General features: G+C 41.2%; 1 protein-coding gene across 1 annotated transcript; it reads right to left on the bottom strand.

Moving 5' to 3' along the window:
* Positions 1 to 1,275: 1,275 nt before the first annotated feature.
* On the bottom strand, positions 1,276 to 24,794 carry LOC311126343 (trace amine-associated receptor 13c-like; the record flags this gene model as incomplete). The annotated part of the gene is made up of 2 exons (XM_084200346.1): positions 1,276 to 1,430; positions 23,948 to 24,794. 2 exons carry the CDS (start codon positions 24,792 to 24,794, stop codon positions 1,276 to 1,278), a joined length of 1,002 nt encoding a protein of 333 aa, XP_084056472.1.
* Between the last annotated feature and the right edge of the window lie 518 nt (positions 24,795 to 25,312).

The following is a 25,312-nucleotide window of genomic DNA, read 5'->3' as shown; positions in this document are numbered from 1 at the left end:
CCATTGATATGTTCTAGGTCATTTTGAGACCTTAACCCTCCCGTTGTCCTAGGGTCAAAATGACCCGCCACTGTGTTGAACCAACTTTATTTAATTTTGATATTTTTGGGATCTTTTGTGAGAAGGAGGCAGTGAGACTTTAAAGAAAGTATCACTGCCTCCTCCTCACAAATTATCCAAAAAATATAAAAATTAAATAAAGTTGGTTCAACACAGTGGCGGGTCATTTTGACCCTAGGACAACGGGAGGGTTAAGGAGCATCAGGTACTGCTGGAATGTCTACCAATGGCATGTCCATCTTTTTGTGAGAAAATTACACTGGTCACTCAACGTTTATTAAGGATGAATAGTCCTCGCTTTAGGGACTGCAACACAACTTTACCAATGATTTGTAAATGGTTTACAAGGACATTTATTAAACATCTTAGTATTACATACTATAAAAGTTATTATAAATGTGTGAACAACTAGCTTAGTAACACAAATGTGGGAGTAATTATAAATGAATAAATAAACTATTTCTTAATCTATTAAATATTCTTTATTACAAGGTGTTATTATAAAGTGGTACCATATTTCTATATTCATTCTGACTCAACAGCATCTGAGAGCTGCTCTGGCATGACCCCTGACCTGGCAGCAATCTGACACTATGAATCATTAATGCATATAGTAGTTATTTATGAATGTGAAATTACCTAGCTGACTAACATTTAACAAATCTGTCAGTTATGATTTAATAAATGGTGAGCAAACTGTAAATGCCTTACAAATAGTTTATTACTGAATGTTAAAGTTTTATCCATAATTACATATTCTTACATTTTACCATGAACTACTACAATACACCATTGAGTTAGACCTGGAAGTTATCTGATATCATGCATTATTGTACATTTCAACTTCACTTCACTTGTTGAAGACGTTGTGTCCCAATTGAGTCACTAGAGGGAAATGTTAAACAACATACAGAATGATCCATGACGTACTCAAAATGTACAATTTAAAATACTTATTTTTTATCATTAAATAACATGGAACAACCACAGACTTTAGTATTTGGAATATACAACCCTAAATGACTACAATGTCTTTTATAAAACAAGCTTATGCCTTCTTATGCCTTCTCCAAGTCATTCCATTCCGATCCATCCAAATCATTCTGTATCAACACCACATGTATCTATGATGACAACACTGAGATGAGTAATGTCAGTGTATTGTTACATGAAAGAAGCAATTACAACAAAACAGTACAACATAACTATGTCAAACTAGGGAATAAAAACATAGGAACTATACAACCTTAACTTCAGAGTTAAAATATGTTTAGCTGTTACTTTGAACCATGGATAAAAGAAAGCATAAATTATTGGATTGATAAAAGAATTAACAAGTGGCAGAAAGCTGATGAAAAGTGATGATGAATCTAAATTTGATAAAGAAAAAAAGAAAACAGAAATCCAACAACTTAGATAGGTGAAAACAACAATAGCTAGAGTTTTTGCTGCTTTTCTCTCAGACGTATTTGCCTGTACAGATTTATTTGCCTGTACAAACATATCAATAGCATGTAAAGTAGCTAGTTCGCTTTAAAATCGCCTAAGCAAACTGCACTATCAATTTAGGAGTCTACAATTTCACCATGTTCAACCTGCAGATCGATGTGCCTCAGAGACTGGAGTCTAACATTCACAACGCAGATATACTTGTGAGGAGATGGGAAACGTTGTCCATATATTGTCAATGGGCTGCGCGGTGCATTCTGGGTGATTCTGGGACAAGGAGCGCCCTCCTTCATAGAGTGAATGGGAGTCTATTGGGCGCTATCTTAAAAACCCAACATTAGCAAGTATTTCGTCAACAGGAAGTACAACATTACAAATCTTTAATGACCTCGCTATCTGTAATATCGTGTAGCTTTGGAATCGTGACATTACGTACTTTTGAGGAGAATAGGCACATTTCTCGACATACAGAGAAGGGGTTAAGTGACGATTAGCTCAGCAACCGCATGACGCAGCAAGACAATGTGAACGCGATTGGTTGACAGTCGGCTGGGTGGGGCGGTATACGTTCCTTCATTCATTGGATTCCTATCTCCTTTCTATAATATCTCTGGCAACAGCACCATGCAATGCACCCTGGACTAAAGAGGCAGACTGATAGGAAAAATGTGCTAGACCCTCCGTTAAATTACACATTTCTCGAGGTAGGAATATCACTAAAATATGATCAATGGCTCATTCGAGAGAAGACATCCTCCCGAGTTATGACATCGGCCAATATTGAAATCTGATATGTATGAGACATTGTCGCGATCTTAAAGTAGTATTCCTATTAACTTCCAGTGTAGTGAGAGCGACTTTATCACAGTGCTAGGTCATACCGGACAGATTTCTGCCTGTGTCACGTTCGTTCATAGACGGGTCAGACCAAGGCGCAGAGTGATATGCATACATGTTTATTTAAACTTAATAGACACTTGACAAAACATTAAACGAAACGTGAAGTCCAAGGTAGACACAAACAACATATCTTACATGGAACAAGATCCCACAACTCAATCGTGCCAATAGGCTGCCTAAGTATGGTCCCCAATCAGAGACAACGAGCGACAGCTGCCTCTGATTGGGAACCACACCGGCCAACATAGAAATACCCATACTAGATATAAAACATAGAACTACACAACATAGAATATACACACTAGACTGTACAACATGGAAAATACACACCCTGACTCAACATACAAGCGTCCTCTGAGTCAGGGCGTGACAGTACCCCCCCCAAAGGTGCAGACTCCGACCGCACAATATAAACATAACAGGGTAGGGGCCGGGTGGGCATTCCGCCTCGGAGGCGGATCCAGCTCAGGGCGTGACGACCACTTACTCTCCACCTCCCTGTTGCACCCCTGGTCTGGTCTGGACCTCGGTGCGCTGCTTCCCCTCTCCTTCCTCCCACGAAGTACCAAGCCCTGTCTGGACCCTGGTGTGGGAGACAACGAACCTGGAGAGGGGCTGATGTCTGGGTCTGGACTGGAGCCGCTGACCGGAGCTGGACCGGGCACCGCTGGAGCGGACTGCACAGGCTACGGACTGGAGCCGCTGACCGGAGCTGGACTAGGCACCGGTGGAGCGGACTGCTCTGGCTCCGGAGTGGAGCCGCTGACCGGAGCTGGACTAGGCACCGGTGGAGCGGACTGCTCTGGCTCCGGAGTGGAGCCGCTGACCGGAGCTGGACTAGGCACCGGTGGAGCGGACTGCACTGGCTCCGGAGTGGAGCCGCTGACCGGAGCTGGACCGGGCACCGGTGGAGCGGACTGCACAGGCTCCGGACTAGAGCCGCTGACCGGATCTGGACTAGACCCCGGTGGAGCGGACTGCTCTGGCTCTGGAGTTATGACCTACAGTATTGTCAAGCAAGTTAATGTTTCCGACATTTTCGGACTACTAAACAACTATTGATTCATACTGAACAGAAATATAAACGCAACATGCAACAATTTCAAAGGTTTTACTGAGTTACAGTTCATATAAGGAAATAAGTCAATTTAAATAAATTCATTAGGCCCTAGTCTATGGATTTTACATGAATGGGCAGTGGTGCAGCCATGGGTGGGCCTGGGAGGGCATAGGCCCACCCACTGGGGAGCCAGGCACAGCCAATCAGAATGAGTTTTTCTCCACAAAAGCGGTATATTACAGACAGAAATACTCATCAGCACCCCCCCACCCCCCATCCCCCCTTAGACGATCCCGCAGGTGAAGAAGCCAGATGTGGAGGTCCTGGGCTGACATGGATAAATGTGGTCTGCAGTTGTGAGGCCGGTTGGACGTACTGCCAAATTCTCTAAAACAACGATGTAGGCAGTTTATGGTAGAAAAATTAACATGAAATTCTCTGGCAACAGCTCTAGTGGACATTTCTGCAGTCAGCATGCCAATTCCACGCTCCCTCAAAATATCAGACATCTGTGTGGCATTGTGTGACAAAACAGCACATTTTAAAGTGGTATTTTATTGTCCCTAGCACAACGTGCACCTGTGTAATGATCATGCTGTTTAATCAGCTTGTTGATATGCCACACTTGTCAGGTGGATGGATTATCTTTGCGAAGGAGAAATGCTCACTAACAGGGATGTAAAGGAATGTGTGCACAAAATTTGAGAGAAATAAGCTTTTTGTGCGTAGTAAGATTTCTAGGATTTCTAATTTCAGCTCATGAAACATGGGACCAACACTTTACATGTTGAGTTTATATTTTTGTTCAGTGTAGAACCACGGAGAGTTACTGCAAGTCTCAACGAAAACAGGAGCTGCCTCCACTATTCCAGCACCATTTCAACTTTAACATTTCACATCATCAAATCACCTATGCTTAGTCTAATACATTGACAACTGAAATATACCAAAAACAATTTAGTCCAATCTGTCACGTTGTATAATGATTTGAAGACAGGCGCAGGAATACGTAGGGCTTTTAATTACTCCACCCAACACAAGGTACGTCATGAAAAACAACGGGTACGAAGCCAAAAACATACATATATATAACACTGGGATGTAACCCAAACAAAAGAGTTAGGTGTAAACCTCCAAACAAATAAACGAGACAAGACCCATAATAACCAGAGCACAATACATGGTACTCACGAGACCAACGGACATCGGACATTAATCGTCAAGGACAATGGGGAACAGAGGGCACATATATATACACAAACTAATCAGGGGGAATGGGAACCAGGTGTGCGTAATGAGACAAGACAGTCCGGGGTTGGTGGTAATGATCCATGTCAGTGACGCCTAGAAGGCCGGTGACGTAGACCTCCGGAGCTGGTGAACGGAATGAGCAGCAGTACAGGGGGGATCCGTGACACAATCAACATAAGCTAAATATGATGTGGCTGTCCATGGACTCTGTCATACAGTCAGTGGCGACCCGTCATTCAGGGCAGGTGGGGAGCCCCACCTGTTTTGAGCCCTACCTGTTTAGCTAAAAATAAATAAATAAAAAACTACAGATTAAATAATTGGCCTGTTTTACATGTTATTTTGGCATTAATTTGTGTTACATATCAGTTTCCAAACAATGTAAAAAAAAAACTTGCATTATTAAAGCCGCATACAAACATGGTCTCTTGAGTAAGAAAAGTATTTAATAATGATCCTTAAGATAATTAATAAGTTGTTTAAAGCTGCAATATGTAACTTTCTGGGCAACCCGACCAAATTCACATAGAAATGTGAGTTATAGCTCTGTCATTCTCATTGGAAGCAAGTCTAAGAAGCATTAGATTTGTTCTATGTGCATATTTCTATGCTTCCCGTTCTTAAGTTTAGTTTTTGAGTCTTTTACTTTTGGTTTGGTAAACCAGCTTCAAACAGCCGAAAATACAATATTTTCTGATATGGAAAATGTGTTTCACAGTGGTTTAGATGGTACAATGATTCTCTACACTTAACTTACTTGTTTCGTCACATAAATTGAAATTATGGGAACTATCAGAATATTTGCAACCGGGAAATGGCGGAGTGCATCTTTAATAGTATATATTTAATATAGGTACTTATAAACCAATTACAAATCATTAGTAAAATAATTTTGCAGTCCCAAATCTAAAGTGAGGGCTATTCATACTTTCTTACTACTTTATAAATGTTTTGAGTGACCAGTGTAATTTCTCACAAAAAAACGGACATTCCATTGGTAGACATTCCAGCAGTACCTGGTGCTCCTTAAAGGTAGACTCAGCAATTTGACGTAGATGCAGAAAGTAAACAGCATAGTGGGTCAATATCTGCAACAACTAAGAGCGTTGAAGCATGAGGCTCAACTTCTCCGCTCCACATTGAATTGTTTTAAGATCGTCATACCAAGGATAATTTATCTTTGATTTAGAATTTTATGACCCCTTTAGGTATCAAAAACATTTATAAAAACATTGAATTTGGTCTTACTGCTATTAGCCCATAGAAACGCATTGAATAACAGATTAATACATGGTAAAACACATAGTAAAAAAATTAATCTGAAGTAAATTTGTTTTGAAGGCTTTCCTATATCTGAGAGATATAATTACGATTGTATTTCTTTTACACATATTTCACCCCTTTTTTGGGGGGCACTAAACTACTTCCATATATACTTCCATAAATGTTTTAAGCTGGTACCAGGCTACCTTCAGGTGTGGCTTGTGAGGCTTGTGGGCGTCCTAGAGCAAAACATACTCACCTTTCCACAGAGGGGTCATATTAGTGTGTAGCCCAAACTGTTCGGACATTACAGACAGAAGTCCTGTGATGCTTGTGGGGGTCGTAGAGCAAAATCACTGACATGTTTGTGTTCATGAGACCGTTCGGATGCTACAGACCGATTTTTGGCAGATGCCGATATCGGCGGATGTGGTGGATTGGGATGCAGCCCATGCAAGAAAAACAGATATCTCTCTTAAACAGACATATTTGTATGGGTATTTTTTACATTATGCTAATTCGATTTTCTTACAGTAATGTAAATGTTTTGCTAATTTTGTCAACCTTGCAAACACAAACTAATCATAAAACAGGGAGATATAGCCTACACACCATCTGATGAACCGACCAGTTTTTCTCCTGTGGATTTCTATTCCTTCATTACTACTGAAATTCAGGTTGACATATATAACCTATGGACTATTTTCACACTTTGCTTCGCTGTGCCGCACTTTTTACTCTGCCTTAAAAGGTATTCTCTGGAGTCTAAGACGTTCGGGGTGACAGTGGGTAAGGGGCAGGGAGGGTTATAATCTGACAATTTTTTAAAGATAAAGAAACAAGGTTTTGAAGTGTGTCCTGTATTAATGAGTAGGTGTGTCCAATCTGTAGACTGGTACTGTATATACAACTCTGGAAAAAATTAAGAGACCACTGCAAAAATATACGTTTCTCTGGTTTGACTATTTATAGGGATGTGTTTAGGTGAAATTAACATTTTTGTTTTATTCTATAAACTACTGACAACATTTCTCCCAAATTCCAAATAAAAATATTGTCATTTAGAGCATTTATTTGCAGAAAATGACAACTGGTCAAAATAACAAAACAGATGCAGGCTTGTCAGACCTCGAATAATGCAAAGAAAATAAGTTAATGTTCATTTTTAAACAACACAATACTAATGTTTTAACTTTAAGGAAGAGTTGAGAAATCAATATTTGGTGGAATAACCCTGATTTTCAATCACAGCTTTAATGCGTCTTGGCATGCTCTCCACCAGTCTTTCACATTGATGTTGGGTGACTTAATGCCACTCCTGGTGCAAAAATTCAAGCAGCTCAGCTTTGTTTGATGGCTTGTGACCATCCAACTTCGTCTTGATCACATTCCAGAAGTTTGTTCTGGAATGTGATTGTGCTGGCCATGACAGGGTCTTGATCTGGTGGTCCTCCATCCACACCTTGATTGACCTGGCTGTGTGGCATGGCGCATTGTCCTGCTGGAAAAACCAATCCTCAGAATTGGGGAACAATGTCAGAGCAAAAGGAAGCAAGTTTTCTTCTAGGACAACCTTGTACGTGGCTGCCTCCCGAGTGGCCCAGTGGTCTAAGGCACTGCATCGCAGTGGTAGCTGTGCCACTAGAGATCCTGGTTCGAATCCAGGCTCTGTCGTAACTGGCCACGACCGGGAGACCCATGGGGCGGCGCACAATTGGCCCAGCGTCGTCTAGGGTAGGGGAGGTAATGGCCGGCAGGGATGTAGCTCAGTTGGTAGAGCATGGTGTTTGCAACGCCAGGGTTGTGGGTTCGATTCCCACAGGGGGTATGAAAAAACTAAAATAATAATGTATGCACTCACTAACTGTAAGTCGCACTAGATAAGAGCGTCTGCTAAATGACTAAAATGTCAATGTTGATTCATGCGTCCTTCACAAAGACAAATCTGCCCGATTCCAGCATTGCTGAAGCACCCCCAGATCATCACCGATCCTCCACCAAATTTCAGAGAAGATGACCTTACTCCAGTCCTCTACGGTCCAATCCAAATGGTCTTTTGCAAACCTCAGCCTGGCTCTTCTTTGCTTCTCATTGATGAAGGGCTTTTTTCTAGCTTTGCACGACTTCAGCCCTGCCCCTAGGAGCCTGTTTTGAACCGTCCTCGCTGTGCACCTCACCCCAGCTGCCATTTGCCATTCTTTTTGTAGGTCACTTGATGTCATCCTACAGTTGTTGAGTGACATTCGAATGAGTTGGCGGTCATCCCGGTCAGTAGAGTGTCGTTTTCGCCCTCTGCCGGTCTGTAGCTTTGTTGTCCCCAATGTCTGCTGCTTGACCTTGTTCTTATGAACCGCCGTCTTGTGGGGTCACATTAGTTTGTAGCCCAAATGGCTCGGACACTACAGACGTTTCCGTGAGAAGACCAGTTTTCGGGATGTCTCATGGTCTGACAAACTCGCTTTAGCTCTGCAACCTTTCACCGTAGATGCGGAAGTGTGACACTGGCGGAAGTAGTGGATTGAACAGATATCTCTAGCTTAAACTGAAGGTTTGATGGGGATTTTTTTGTTATGTAACTTAAATTGACGCACCGGTGCGTCATTCGACTCTAGGGGGTTTTAAAGGTAGTAACTCTTGAAACGTAATGGGATAGTAAAGCAAAATGATCTATTCAGTTAATTGTTTCCTTATTTCGTAAGCAGTCTATGGACTGCTCCAACGAGTGACAGCAATCCACACTTTAGGTTTTGGTAGAAAAGTACTGCCAAGAAACGTTAATATTAGCATTTTCGGACTAAAAACATAATTTTACTCAGTATAGAGAGTCTGAAGTTACACATCACACTAGGGGATCAGGGATGTAGAGCATTGCATTTGCAACGCCAGGGTTGTGGGTTCGATTCCCACGGGGGGCCAGTATGAAAAAAAAAATATATATATAATAATAATCATGTTATATATAATAATATAATATATAATAATATAATAATAACTCACTAACTTTAAGTCGCTCTGCTAAATGACTAAAATGTAAATGTAAATAAACTACAACAGTGTGACTGTTTTGGAATAAAACGTTCAGTATATGTGCTTGTTCTTTAACTATGAATATGATATAGGTCATTTTGAGACCTTAAGGAGCATCAGGTACTAATGGAATGTCTACCAATAGCATGTCCATCTTTTTGTGTGAAATTACACTGGTCACTCAAAACATTTATACTAAAGTATTAAGAAAGTATGAATAATCCTCACTTTAGATTAGGGTCTGCAAAAATACTTTACAAATGATTAGTAAATGGTTTATAAGGATATTTATTAAACATCTTATGATCTTATGAATTAATCAATCAATCAAATGTATTTATAAAGCCCTTTTTACATCAGCAGATGTCACAAAGTGCTATACAGATACCCAGCCTAAAACCCCAAACCATAAGCAATGCAGATGAATAATTATTACATACTGTAAAAGTGGTTTATAAATGTTTTAATAACTAGCTAGCTTACTAACATTTACAAATGTGACCGACCGGCTCGATTCGGTCCTATGTAGTAAAATTTGAAATAGTGTTTTTTACATTGGATAAAAGTAGAGAGTTAAAAAATGGGATGTCATGCACTGCAGTTGAGGAACAATGGGAAAGTAATTCTGCTTTGAAGGTTGATAAACTTGTAACCCCACTTTTGAGAAAATGGCCCTTGAATGTTTTGGTACACCTACTGGAGAGCTCTTCTTTGTCTACACCCAGCATCTTCCACACCCTCTTAATTAAGCCGTACCCATCTCTTTACATTTTACATTTACATTTTAGTCATTTAGCAGACGCTCTTATCCAGAGCGACTTACAGTTAGTGAGTGCATACATTTTTATTTTTTTATACTGGAATCGAACCCACAACCCTGGCATTGCAAATGCCATGCTCTACCAACTGAGCTACATCCCTGCCGGCCATTCCCTCCCCTACCCTGGACGACACTGGGCCAATTGTGCGCCGCCCCATGGGTCTCCCGGTCGCGGCCGGCTACGACAGAGCCTGGATTCGAACCAGGATCTCTAGTGGCACAGTTAGCACTGCGATGCAGTGCCTTAGACCACTGCGCCACTCGGGAGGACATCTTTAAGGGTTCACGTGAGACCATGTGCTAAACAGAGTAAGGTAGGGTAGTAAGCAACCAAAGATTTCAAGACTAAAAGTGGTGAAAGTAGTAGCAAAACTACACTGTATCTAGTCCTTGGCCTATATCCTAATCTGACTTTGGTGTAGCTCACGTTGTTCTTCACATTACCGTCTCTCAAATGTACATGATACCGAAGGTGTAAACGGTACAGTGAAATGTTTACTTGCATATTTGCATAGTAGAAATATATAAAAAAAAGTGTCCATATTGTATAAATATTATATAATTATTAGATGATTCTTACCTAGACACACTTGTCTAAATTGATGGGTCATGTGAAAGAAATGCTATAACCACCCCCCAGCCACATCTAGGTAAGTGGATGGGTCACTGTTGTCTTATAATAATAATATGCCATTTAGCAGACACTTTTATCGGAAGTCGGAGATTTCAGAGTTCCAAGGTCCGAGTTCCCAATTGTTTTCAATGCGGCAATAATCCCAACCCATACTACTAGCAATACACTAGATCTCAGGAGTGCATACAACCTGGTGCGTGTTCGGGAGGGGGATGAGTGGAAGACAGCATTCAGCAAAACCACAGGGCATTATGAATACCTCATGCCCTATGGTTTAAAGAATGCTCCATCCGTCTTCCAGTCCTTTGTGAACGAGGTGTTTCGGGACATGCTTGGTCGCGGTGTGGTGGTCTACATCGAAGACATTTTGGTGTATTCCGCTACTCGCGCCGAGCAAGTGTCCCTAGTTCGCAAAGTGCTGGCCCGACTGTTGGAAAATTACCTTTATGCCAAGGCAGAGAAGTGTATGTTTTTCTAGCAGTCCTTCTCCTTCCTCGGATACCGCATTACCACCTCAGGTGTGGAGATGGAGGGAGATTGCATTTCAGTTGTGCGTAATTGGCCGACTCAAACCACGGTTAAGGAGGTGCAGCGTTTCCTTGGCTTTGCCAGCTACTATCGGAGGTTTATCCGGGGCTTTGGCAAGGTTGCAGCTCCCATTACATCCCTGTTGAAGGGTGGGCCGTCACGGCTCCGCTGGTCTGCTGAGGCTAACCTGGCCTTCAGGAAACTGCGGGGCCTGTTCACCTCAGCTCCGGTACTGGCCCACCCCGATCCATCACTACCGTTCGTAGTGGAGGTGGATGCATCCGAGGTAGGGATAGGCGTTGTCCTGTCCCAACGCTCGGGCACGCCACCCAAGCTCCGCCCCTGTACCTTCTTCTCTAAGGAGCAGAACTACGACGTTGGTGATCGGGAGCTGTTGGCTGTTGTCCGAGGCTTGACCGTGTGGAGGCATTGGCTCGAATGGACGAAACACCCTTTCCTCGTCTGGACGGACCACCGTAACCTGGAGTACATCTGGGCAGCGAGGAGGCTGAATCTTCGCCAGGCCAGGTGGCCCATATTCTTAACCCGGTTTGATTTTACACAGTCATACATTCCGGGTACGAAGAACGTGAAGGCAGACGCACTGTCCCAAATATATGACACAGAGGAGATGCCCAGAGACAACACACCCATACTCCCGGCCTCCTGCATTGTGGCGCCGGTAGTATGGACGATGGACGCGGATATAGAGCAGGCATTACACACAGATCCATTTCCACCGCAGTGTCCAACTGGGCTTTGGTACGTGCCTGCTCTTATCCGTGATCGTCTGATCTTCTGGGCACACACGTCACCCTCCTCTGGTCACCCAGGTATCGGTCGTACAGTGCGCTGCTTGATCGGAAAGTACTGGTGGCCTACCTTGGCTAAGTGTGCGCCCAGAGTAAGGCACCTAGGCGGGTAAGCTACAACCGTTACCAGTTCCACAACGACCATGGTCTCACCTTAGTATAGATTTTTTGACTGATCTTCCCCTCTCCCAAGGTAACACCACCATCCTGGTCGTTGTGGACCGCTTCTCCAAGTCCTGCCGCCTCCTTCCTCTGCCCAGTCTCTCCACGGCCCTGCAGACTACGGAGGCCCTGTTTACTCATGTCTTCCGGCACTACGGGGTGCCAGAGGATATAGTGTCCGACCGAGGTCCCCAGTTCACGTCCAAGGTTTGGAAGGCGTTCATGGAAAGTCTGGGGGTCTCGGTCAGCCTGACCTCTGGGTTCCACTTTGAGTCAAATGGGCAGGTGGAACGGGTAAATAAGGATGTGGGTAGGTTGCTGCGGTCCTACTGCCAGGACTGGCCGGGGGAGTGGTCTGTGTTCTTGCCATGGGCAGAATATGCCCAGAACTCTCTCCGCCACTCCTCTACTAACCTAAAACCATTCCAATGTGTTTTAGGTTACCAACCGGTTCTGTCACTGTGGCATCAGAGCCAGACCGAGGCTCCTGCGGTGGATGACTGGTTTCGGGATGCAGAGGAGACGTGGGACGCTGCCCACGTTCACCTCCAGCGCGCTGTGCATCGTCAGAAGGCCAACGCTGACCGTCACCGCAGTGAGGCCCCGGTCTTCGTACCGGGTGATCGGGTCTGGCTCTCGACCCGGAATCTGCCCCTCTGCCTGCCCTGCCGGAAGCTGAGCCCGAGGTTTGTGGGGCCATTCAAAGTCCTCAGGAGAATCGACGAGGTCACGTATAGGTTATTACTTCCCCCTGATTACTGTATTAACCCTTCGTTTAATGGTTTTCTCCTCAGGCCGGTGGTGGTTGGTCCGCTCCAGGAGTCTGAGGTGCGGGAGGTTCCTCCACCTCTTCTGGATATCGAGGCTGGCCCCGGGGTACTCGGTCCATTCCATTCTGGATTCGAGGCGTCGGGTGGGGGGCCTTCAGTACCTCGTGGAGTGGGAAGGGTACGGTCCGGAGGAACAGTGATGGGTCCCGGTGAGGGATATCCTCGATCCCTCCCTGTTGCGGAATTTCCACCGTCGCCATTCGGTTCGCTCCGCGTCCTCCTGGTCGTCCCTGACGCCGGGGTCGGCGCGCTGCTGGAGCTGCGCGTCAAGGGGAGTGGGGGGTACTGTCACGACTTCGGCCGAGGCTGCCTCCCCTCCTCGTTCGGACAGGCTTCGGCGTTCGTCGTCACGGGCTTACTAACCACTGCCGCCCCAATCATCATCACAATTGTCTTGTCTTGTCAATCACACCTGTTTCCTATCCCCTAATTAGTCTGCGTATAAGTGTTCCCTCTGCCCCCTTGTCCTTGTGGGTGATTGTTATTTGTGAGAGTAGTGTAGCTTGGTGGAGCTGCTCGTAACTTATTGTTGCCTGGGTAGATTTCCCACTGTGCCTATGTATTATTGGATAGCCTGTTTCGTTGATCGCTATTTGAGCACATTTGTGTGTCTACGAAGGAATAAACTCTGTATTCGGTGATTATCATCGTTAGTTTTGTATCTTATGATAGCTAGCTTATTGCTGAAACATTTTCAGAAACACAACCTCTGTTTGGAGCTCCATCTATGCAAAATATTTGATTGCTTTGATAATTGGCAACCTGTCACTAGTTCCCAGAACCTTTTTTAGAAACTTAGGAAAGGGTTATTTATAGCACCATAAAGGTTTCAATTATCTCTTTAACTGTCTCTTCTAGAAAAACATGTAGAAACAATTATTTCATCTTAAATTCCTGTTACTGACAACTCAAACAGGAATTTCCAAAAGTGTTTTTCTTTAACTTGCTGTTTACTCTACCAGGCAGTTGAGAAGTCAAGAGGGTCATACCAGCGATACCATATTAGAATGGCAATTTGCATAGCATTTTTACTCATCTCAACAATATTACAAAAATTACTTTAGGTCTGCTTTAATGGCTTTTATACTGTATGCAGGTAAGCATTGTTAAATGAGGACTGATGTCACATTTTAATAAATGACGTTAATTGCATATGTATGTATTAAATGAATGCGTATTCAGGTGGTGTTGGTTTTCTTAAATTTCAATTAATCCAGGTCCTTCCACAATGTTTCCCACATGTTCAGACTACATGTTGAGATAATATATGACAAAGTGCAGTTTTTATTACTATTATAGGCATTATTTTACAGGCGATCTAAGGTCAGAATATTGATTCATTAATCCCATGGGTCATGAAATGTTGTTAAACCAATATATGTTGCCTAATGTAGTGTCTTGTCAACAATGAAATCATAGTTTTCACCAATATAAGTATTATTTTATAAAAAATAGATTCTTTTTCCCTATTCTTTTTCCACCGTACTTTTTACTGAGTGCATTCTGAAAATATTCAGACCCCTTGACTTTTTCACATTTTGTTACGTTACAGCCTTTTGGTTTAAATAAAACAATTTCCTCATCAATCTACACACAATACCCCATAATGACAAAGCAAAAACAGGTTTTTAGAAATGTTAGCAAATGTATAAAAAAAAAGAAAATAATCTATTTACATAGGCCTCCTGTAGCTCAGTTGGTAGAGCATGGCGCTTGCAACGCCAGGGTTGTGGGTTCGACTCCCACGGGGGTCCAGTATGAAAAATGTATGCACTCACTAACTGTAAGTCGCTCTGGATAAGAGCGTCTGCTAAATGACAAAAATGTAAATTAAAAAATATTCAGACTCTTTACTCAGTACTTTGTTAAAGCACATTTGGCAGCGATTACAGCCTCAAGTCTTCTTGGGTGTGACGCTACAAGCTTGGCACACCTGTATTTGGGAAGTTTCTCCCTTTCTTCTCTGCAGATCCTCTCAAGCACTGTCAGGTTGGATGGGGAGCGTCGCTGCACAGCTATTTTCAGGTCTCTCCAGAGATGTTCGATCAGGTTCAAGTCAGGGCTCTGCCTGGGCTACTCATAGACTTGTCCCGAAGCCACTCCTGCGTTGTCTTGGCTGTGTGATTAGGGTCGTTGTCCTATTGGAAGGTGAACCTTCACCCCAGTCTGAGGTCCTGGGAGCTCTGGAGCAGGTTTTCATCTCTCTGTACTTTGCTCTGTTCATCTTTCCCTCAATCCTGAATAGTCTGCTAGTGCCTGCCACTGAAAAACATCCCCACACATGATGCTGCCACCACCATGTTTCACCGTAGGGATGGTGCCAGGTTTCCTCCAGACGTGACTATTCGCATTCAGGCCAAAGAGTTCAATTTTGGTTTCATCAGACCAGATAATCTTGTTTCTCATGGTCTGAGAGTCCTTTAGGTGCCTTTTGGCAAACTCCAAGAGGGCTGTCATGTGCCTTTTACTGAGGAGTGGCTTCTGTCTGGCCACTCTACCATAAAGGCCTGATTGGTGGAGTGCTGCAGAGATGGTTGTCCTTCTGGAAGGTTCTTCCATCTCCACAGGGGAATTATGGTGCTCTGTGACCATCACCTCCCTGACCAAGGCAAATCTCCCCCGATTGCTGAGTTTGGCCGGGCGGCCAGCTCTAGGAAGAGTCTTGGTGGTTCCACTGTGTTCTTGGGGACCTTTCCAAATCATGTCCAATCAATTGAATTTACCACAGGTGGACTCCAATCAAGTTGTAGAAACATCTCAAGGATGATCAATGGAAACAGGATGCACCTGAGCTCAATTTCGAGTCTCATAGCAAAGTGTCTGAATACTTATCTAAATAAGGTTCTTGTTTTTTTATCTGCCAAAATTTGCAAAAAAAAAAGTTTTCGCTTTGTCATTATGGGGTATTGTTTGTAGACTGATGAGGAAAACCATTCATTTAATCCATTTGAGAATAAGGCTGTAACCTAAGAAAATGTGGAAAAAGTCACTGTATCAACCGCCTCGTTAAGCACATTTTTACGAAATTCTTGCTTTTGAACCTTTTTACATTGAAACTTTTGTATTTACATATTCCTACTATTCAAGGTCTCTACTGACAGGAATTGTGCTATATTAATCCCTCACTAATTGAATTCCGGACTTTTGCACAACAACTTTGGTGACTGATGTTGAGTTTTCTTACAGCCCTCTGAATGGGCAAAGTTAGAGTGCCACAACACTGATCTGCAGCAACCCAAAATCATACACATTATGTTAATTGGTGCAGGAGGGCTGGGGGAGTTGACCAATCAGGTTCAAGTGATGTTTTTTTTCATATCCACTTCTAAATCTATTGTCAAAACATGCCCTACAAGCTGGTTGAGAACAGGGTTCACTACATATTCGTCGCCAAACCCACTGGCTTCAGGTCATCTATAAATCACTTCTAGGCAAATCCCCGCCTTATCTTAGCTCATTGGTCACCATAGCAACACCCACCCGTAGTATGCGTTCCAGCAGGTATATCTCACTGGTCATCCCCAAAGCCAACATCTCCTTTGGTTGCCATTCCTTCCAGTTCTCTAATGCAAATGACTGGAGCGAACTGCAATAATCTCTGAAGCTGGAGACACATATCTCCCTCACTAACTTTAAGCATCAGTTGTCAGAGCAGCTTACCAATCACTGCACCTGTACACAGCCCATCTGTAATTAGCCCACCCAACTACCTCATCCCCATATTGTTATTTACATTGTTATTTATTTTTTCTCATTTGCACCCTAATATCTCTATTTGCACATCATCTTCTGCACATCTATCACTCCAGTGTTAATACTAAATTGTAATTATTTTGCACTATGGCCTATTTATTGCCTTACCTCCATAACTTACTACATTTGCACACACTGTATATAGATTTTCTATTGTGTTATTGACTGTACATTTTGTTTATTCCATATGTAACTCTGTGTTGTTGTTGTTTTTATCGCACTGCTTTGCTTTATCTTGGCCAGGTCTCGGTTGTAAATGAGAACATGTTCTCAACTGGTTTACCGGGTTAAATAATGGTGAAAAAAAAGATAAAAAAAGAAAAAGGGTAGAACCTTCAAAAATGGTTCCATATAGCACCAAAAAGGGATCCGCTATGGTTACAAGAGAAAGAACCCTTATCTGGCACCATGTGGAACCATTTGTTTTTAGTGTGCATATACACACTTCAGCTGATCACATACTACAGTATCTCTTCTACATCTGAAGAGACAGCTGGAAATGCAGGTATGGGCAACTTCAGAATAGCTGCCCTGTCTGTTTTCTGGAACTCAGCTGTCAGGATCAAGGGAAAGATGAACGGAGCAAAGTACAGAGCGATCCTTGATGAAAACCTGCTCCAGAGCGCTCAGGACCTCAGACTGGGGCGAATATTCACCTACCAACAGGATAACGAACCTAAGCACACAGCCAAGACAACGCAGGAGTGGCTTTGGGACAAGTCTCTGAATGTCCTTGAGTGGCCTAGCCAGACCCCAGACTTGAACCCGATCTAACATCTCTGGAGAGACTTGAAAATAGCTGTGCAGCGATACTCCCTATCCAACCTGACAGAGCTTGAGAGGATCTGCAGAGAAGAATGGGAGAACTCCCCTAATACAGGTGTGCCAAGCTTGTAGCGTCACACCCAAGAAGACTTAAGGCTGTAATCGCTGCCAAAGGTGCTTCAACAAAGTACTGAGTAAAGAGTCTGAATACTTATGTAAATGTGATATTTCTATTTCTATATTTTTATAAATGTAAAAAAATAAAATAAAATCCAGTTTTTGCTTTGTCATTATGGGGTATTGTGTGTAGATTGATGAGGAGGAAAAAACTATTTAATCAATTTTAAAATAAGGCTGTAACGTAACAAAATGTGAAAAAAGTCAAGGGGTCTGAATACTTTCCGAATGCACTGTAAATTCTTGCAATTCTACACATTTGGAAAGAAAATGTTGCAGTTTTAAAACAAGTTTCCTGCCATTCTACTCATTTTGCCATGGGGCTGAGAATATTTTTTTGAGAATATTTTTTTTTGGTCAGAATACTGTAGGGTGATGTCTGCCAAATATTATGTGTCCCCACAATGTGACTGGCTCCTTCAACTTGAATAATTGTTTCATAATTCAGTTCAGATGGACATTTTTACAAGTCTATGTAATGTTCCTATGGAATGCATTAGTGCATCCACCTTAAAGATATGCCATCTCATTAACTGCCTGACAGTCAATTTTCTTATGCACTGGCCAAATGACACATGCTGTGATCTGTCCTGTAGTTTCTCAAGGCCTTCCTTCCAAATCTTGTTTCGTTCTCTCGACTGGAAGGATGGAGGAGTTTAAGGATGGGGTCCCGTGCTCTATTATTATAACGCTTTATTGTAATATATTTGTGGTGGCCAGATCACAGGCCAAAAAGGTATTTTCAAAAGAGGCTGCCAGTGTGTCTGGTGTTAAAACTGTACAGGCAAATAAGTCAGAGAGAAAAGCAGCAAAAACTCGAGCTATTGTTGTTTTCAGCTTTCTAAGTTGTTGGATTCCATTTTATTTGTATATATTTTTTATTTTAATTGACCATTTATCATCATTTATCATCAGCTTTCTGCCACTTGTTAATTCCTTAATTAATCCAATAATTTATGCTTTATTTTATCCATGGTTCAAAGTAACAGCTAAACATATTTTAACTCTGAAGTTAAGATGTTCATAGTTCCTATGTTTTTATTCCTAAATATGACACACATAGGTTTGATATGTTTTGTAATACATTTGTTGTAATTGTTTGTTCATGTAACAATTAACTGACATTATTCATCTCAGTGTTGTCATCATAGATACATGTGGTGTTGATGCAGAATGATTTGGATGGATTGGAATGGAATGACTTGGAGAAGGCATAAGAAGGCATAAGCTTGTTTTATAAAAGACATTGTAGTCATTTAGGGTTTTAAATTCCAAATACCAAAGTCTGTGGTTGTTCCATGTTATTTAATGATTAAAAGTAAGTATTCTAATAGTACATTCCGAGGACGTCAAGATTCATTCTATATGTTGTTTAACATCTCCCTCTAGTGGCTCAATTGTGACACAATGCCTTCATCAAGTGTGGTAAAGTTTAAATGTACAATGTTGCATGACATCAGATAACGTCCAAGTCTATCTCAATGGTGTATTGTGTAAGTAGTTGAGGGTAAAATGCAAGAATATGCAATCATGGGTAACACTTTATAGTGTTCAGTAATAAACCATTTGTAAGGCATTTACAGTTTGCTCACCATTTATTAATAATTACTGACAGATATGTTAAATGTTAGTCAGCTAGGTATTTTCACATTCATAAATAACTACTATATGCATTAATGATTCATAGTGTCAGATTGCTGCCAGGTCAGGGGTCATGCCAGAGCAGCTCTCAGATGCTGTTGAGTCTGAATGAATATAGAAATTGGGCACCACTTTATAATAACACCTTGTAATAAAGAATATTTTTATGGATTAAGAAATAGTTTATTCATTTATTTATAATGACTCCCACATTTGTGTTACTAAGCTTGTTGTTCACATATTTATAAATTACTTTTATAGTAAGTAAGATAATTCTTAAGCTGTTTAATAAATGTCCTTGTAAACCATTTACCAATCATTGGTAATGTTGTGTTGCAGTCCCTAAAGTGAGGACTATTCATCCTTAATAAACGTTGAGTGACCAGTGTAATTTCTCACAAAAAGATGGACATGCCATTGGTAGACATTCCAGCAGTACCTGATGCTCCTTAAGGTCTCAAAATGACCTAGAACATATCAATGGTTAAACAATAAGCACACAACACAGAGGATGTTAAAGGAAATATATGAACATTTTATTCCAAAACAGTCACACTGTTGTAGTAGTGTGCTGAAAGTAGTAACGTGTTTTGTCTGAAAATGCTAACATTTGTGTTTGTTGGCAGTGACTACCAAAACCAAAGGGTGGATCGTAGTCACTCATTAGAGCAGTTCATAGACTGCTTGCAGGGTAAGGGAACCAATATCTAAATACATCATTTAACTGAACATTATGTTTAAAGGGTTACTCCCTTTAATACACTACAAGTGAAGTTGTCCAAATTCTTATGGCTTCTTCAAATGGGGGGACTAGATACATAAGGTGTTCTAATTTATGTATGAAAATACCCTCAAATAAAAGGTGGCATTCTATAATGTCGCCTCATATTAAACATTTGATGTCAAATCCAAAAATGATTTGTACATGGTACAGGCTCTAAAGAAGGTAACTCAGCCATCTACACAGCCGTCAGCAACACAGCCAAGGAGTACAAAACTAAACTTAATAATGGGAAACATAGTAATAGCTTACATAGAACAGATCTACCGCTTCTTAGACCTGCTTTCAATGAGAATGACAGCTCTATAACTCATATTTCAATGTGAATTTGGAATGGTCACCCAAAAAGTTACATATTGAAGCTTTAAATAGTAAATATTTTCTTCATAATTTATCATTACACACACATTTATTTATAGTAAGCTTGTTATTCACACATTTATAAACAACTTTTATAGTGTTCATACCCAGTATGTTGAGGTTGAAGTGTTTGCTGCCGTCTCCTGCGCTGTTGTGTTTCATCATTAATGCATATAGTAGTTATTTATAAATGTGAAAATACCTAGCTTACTAACATTTAACAAATGTGGGAGTAATGATTAATAAATGGTGAGCAAACTGTAAATGCCTTACAAATGGATTATTACTGAACACTATAAAGTGTTAACCATGATTGCATATTCTTGCATTTTACCCTCAACTACTTACACAATAAACCATTGAGATAGACTTGGACGTTATATGATATCATGCATTATTGTACATTTCAACTCTACCACACTTGATGAAGGCATTGTGTCACAATTGAGCCACTAGAGGGAGATGTTAAACAACATATATAAGGAATCTTGACGTCCTCGGAATGTACTATTAGAATACTTACTTTATATCATTAAATAACATGGAACAACCACAGACTTTGGTATTTGGAATATACAACCCTAAATGACTACAATGTCTTTTATAAAACAAGCTCATGCCTTCATATGCCTTCTCCAAGTCATCCCATTCCAATCCAGTGGCGGCTCCTGAAAAAATTCTCAGGAGGGGCAATTTTTCTGATGATTTAGGTGACCTACACACATTTTAAAAAAGATATGTCCAGCAACAACATGAAGACAGGGGCAGCATATAAGTCAATACCAGAAGCATTTATTGACTGATCTCAAAAGTGTTGGCTTACAAAATCAAAATAAGTTATCACAGTAAAAATAATCAAGGGTGTTCTTTCACATTCCTCAACACTGCATAAACAATATGCATTTCCATAAACAAATGAAATAAGAATGAAAACAGAATTTGAAAGTAATTTCTAGAAAAGGTAAACACAGCTATCTGTATGGCTTTGTAAAAATGAACAACCATATTCTGGCCAATTGTATAGATTTGTAAATATGAACAACCATATTCTGGCCAATTGTATAGATTTGTAAAAATGAACATGAACAGATTTTTATTTTTATTACTTTTTTTAAAATGAAAAAAAACTATTTTAAACAACATCAACTGTGAACTGATTTGGGCGTGTGTGTGTTAAAGAGACAGACAGGGAGGGACAAAGAGAGAGAGAGGCTACATTACTTGTACTGAAACTGTTCTCTTCTCTGTTTCAATACAGCAAAGCGTTCAATGACTTTCTCATTGAAATCAGGCATGCTGAGGACTAGTTCCCTCTCCATGGAAAGCATGGCCAGTGCATTCAGACGTTCCTGGCCCATTGAATTTCGCAGGAATGTCTTAACTCGTGTCAAAGTTGAGAAACATCTCTCAGCTTCAGCTGTTGTCATGGGAGTAGTTATGAGGATGTTCAACAGAGTCACAGTGTCAGAGAACGTCTCCTGGAGGTTGTAGCTCATGAGAACCTGGTACAGTGCCAGTGCACCACAGCCTCCCTTGAATTCAGGATTCTCATAGATCAGAGATAGTTCTGTCTTGAGCTTTGCCTTGCTCAGCATGGGGTATGCATTCACAGTGGCATTCAGAGCCTCATCAGGAAATGAATGGCAGTACCTTTCAAACATGTCTGCTTGCAGTAAGGTAGCACTCACAAGGTGGCCAGAGAAAGAGAACCTTTCTTTGGTGTGATCCAGGATGGTGTTGCAGACCTCTTCAGACAGCCTCTGCTTCTCCTCTTCTCTCAAAGCTGTTCTGGGTCTTTTGGCTCCTGTTGCTTCTTGCAGCTGCTGTTGAGAGGAGTCCCTGAAGGCAAACAGACCAATGTGTTTGTTGGCTTTGTACAGTATTGTTGTCTATGTGATGCACAGGTATATGCAATGTATCCATGTATAGTACAAATACTTAAGTTCCACTTAAAATGGGCAGGGATGCATAAAGTCTTTAGTGTTTAAGTTAGCCTTTGTGTCTCACATAGCCTGGATGTTCAGCACAGTATACAGTGGTGCTCATAAGCTTATGATCCCATGCTAAAGTTGACTAAAAAGAGGAATAAAAAAGAAAAGAAAATTGGTGTCCTTAAAGGTTGGATTTTCCAACTTTTTTAATTAAGTCATTAAGATCAATTTCCAAAAGATGATTTTTTTATTTTTTTATTCCTCTTTTTAGTCAACTTTAGCATGGGATCATAAGCTTATGAGCACCACTGCACAGTACACATAGTATATAAAATAAGATAGATTACACCACTGGCCATATATAATGAGAATAATGTGATTTCAAACACAAATGCAGTCTCCTTTCATGCATACATTTTCAAATAAAGCTCTGCTTTGAGAAAGATCGAATGATATTGTTTAATCTTACCTTATGGCCTGCACACTGCTTGTGAAGCTGTCGAGGGCACGTTTGATAAAGACAGCATCGATGTCCTTCTTCTGTAGCTTCTGGTACAGAATGTCGACGTGGGGCATGATTTTGTGAAAAAGCCGCAGGAAAAAAATAAAATCTTCATCATGTAGCATCCTCACGTAACCAGATGCCTCTCTCACAGTAAGCTGGTCAAATGAACCCAATGAACCCGTCCGGATGGCTTCAAAACATTCTATGAGGTCGTCTCGATTCTCGTAGACAGTGTTCACGACTCTGCTGTTGAAGTTCCACCGTGTGGATGAGTAAGCAGGGGTAGCAAAAAACTGCATTAGCTACATCGCAGCCTGCTAGCCAGGTTTTCCGTTCATACCAATTTTTGGAAAATCCTCGGGTGTAGGACTTCCCCCCTTTAGTAGACACCTGTTGAATTATTAAATTTGGCCTGGGAGGTCCTAATTGTTTCGTTGCCAATTTATCTTCATATGTTCGCCGACAAAAAGGAACTTCTTTCAAAGACACAATCGAGTTGGACTGAAGCCTAGCCATTTTGATAGTAGTAGTGAATTGATTGAGGCTGCTACCTGGTCTTTTCTTAGTTACGTTCATTCGTGGTTACGTTATGTATGACGAAAGCGCGTAAGTGCATGCCCACAGACACCCATAGAGAATGTATTGAAAGCTTTGAAATGTGAAACAAATAGATTTTACATGGGAGTCTATGACAGACTTCTGGGCGATTTTCAACCTGACTGAAATCGCCCAAAAAACGGGCGGGGCCATTTGAAGCACGACTTTAGCCTGATTTGACATTTAGTGGCTGGCAGATCAGACGTGAACACTGATAACTGCTGTTGCCGTGATATAATTTTTTATAAATTTATAAAAAAAATATATATATATATATTTTTTTTTTTTATTAGAAAAAAAATCCCTTCCTTTTCCCGTTTGGCAGTGCGTCGCCCATATCGCCCTATTGAACAAGCCGTCCCTGTTCCAATCCATCCAAATCATTCTGTATCAACACCACATGTATCTATGATGACAACACTGAGATGAATAATGTCAGTGTATTGTTACATGAAATAAGCAATTACAACAAATGTATTACAAAACATATCAAACCTATGTGTGTCATATTTAGGAATAAAAACATAGGAACTATGAAAATCTTAACTTCAAAGTTAAAATAAGTTTAGCTGTTACTTTGAACCATGAATAAAAGAAAGCATAAATTATTGGATTAATTAAGGAATTAGCAAGTGGCAGACAGCTGATGATAAATAATGATACATTTTCAATGAAAAAAAAAAGTACATAAAAATAGAATGGAATCCAACAACTTAGATAGGTGAAAACAACAATAGCTAGAGTTTTTGCTGCCTTTCTCTCAGACTTATTTGCCTGTATAGTTTTAACACCAGACACACTGGCAGCCTCTTTTGAAAATATCTTTCGGGCCTGTGATATGGCCACCACAAATATTTTCAAATAAAGTGTTATAATAATAGAGCACGGGACAACCATTGTAATTACAAAGTCAATTCTATTACCCAAGACTGACACTTCTAGAGAAATACATTCTTTCAAACACCTACTGGGTACCAGTACATTTACAAAGTTTTTGACAATAGCAGCATCGTATATGATAGAACAACACCAGGTAATGTATATACAACACATCATTCTTGTTATTGTTATTTTAGAGTGGTACAATAAGGGATCACACACAGCAACATAACGGTCAATAGATATCAAGACCAAACTGCCCACAGATAAAGACGAACACAAACTAGTGATGTAGAAATAAAACCCACAGAAATATTCCCCAAAATCCCAGCATGGTTCCATTAATGCTACAGTCGTTACTGGTATCACAATCAGTCCCACCAGGAAATCTGCCACAGCCAGAGAGAGGATGAGCAGGTTGGTTGGAGTGTGGAGCTGCTTGAAGTGAGAGATGGAGAAGATCACCAGTATGTTCAAAAATACTGTAACTGCTGAAATCAATGAGAAGAAGATATACAGTGTTATGTAGATAGATGTCGATAGCGAAGCTTTTCTGCAAGAAGAGTTTCTGTCTTGAAAACAGTATTGAACATCTTCATGTGTCTCCATTTGTAATAAAGGGTCCAAATGCTGAGGTCCTGCTCCTGCTTGGTCCTGTGTGTGACCCTGTCAGGTCAGCCTTCTGACAAACTCTGAGATCTGCCTCTCTATTTATCCCTGAATGACTGACACACACTCCCCTCCCCAGCGTCTCTCTGCACACACACACACACACACACACACACACACACACACACACACACACACACACACACACACGAGTGAGCACAGAAATGAACAAACGGTGTGATAAACAAATAATTTGTGAAAGCATGATATAATGTAAAACAAGATTGTATGTTGCTATGGCCACCTAGCCTGTCCTTCATTCTTCAGATAGACATCAGAGAAAAGGTATATTTTCTCAACTGAGCATTTTAATGGAGAAAATATAGTATGGTTGATGTTTTGGGCACTCAAAGGCTATTTTACATGGGAAACAGGATAACTTTGTAAGACTAACTGTCTTGGGTGATGTCAGTGCTCAGTTTGGACCATAATCCACAACCTCAGAAGACATGACAGAG

Source organism: Coregonus lavaretus (genome assembly GCF_964263955.1).
Source record: "Coregonus lavaretus genome assembly, contig: HAP1_SCAFFOLD_2111, whole genome shotgun sequence".
Classification (NCBI taxonomy): Eukaryota; Metazoa; Chordata; class Actinopteri; order Salmoniformes; family Salmonidae; genus Coregonus; species Coregonus lavaretus.
This window is presented reverse-complemented; position numbering and strand designations above follow the sequence as displayed.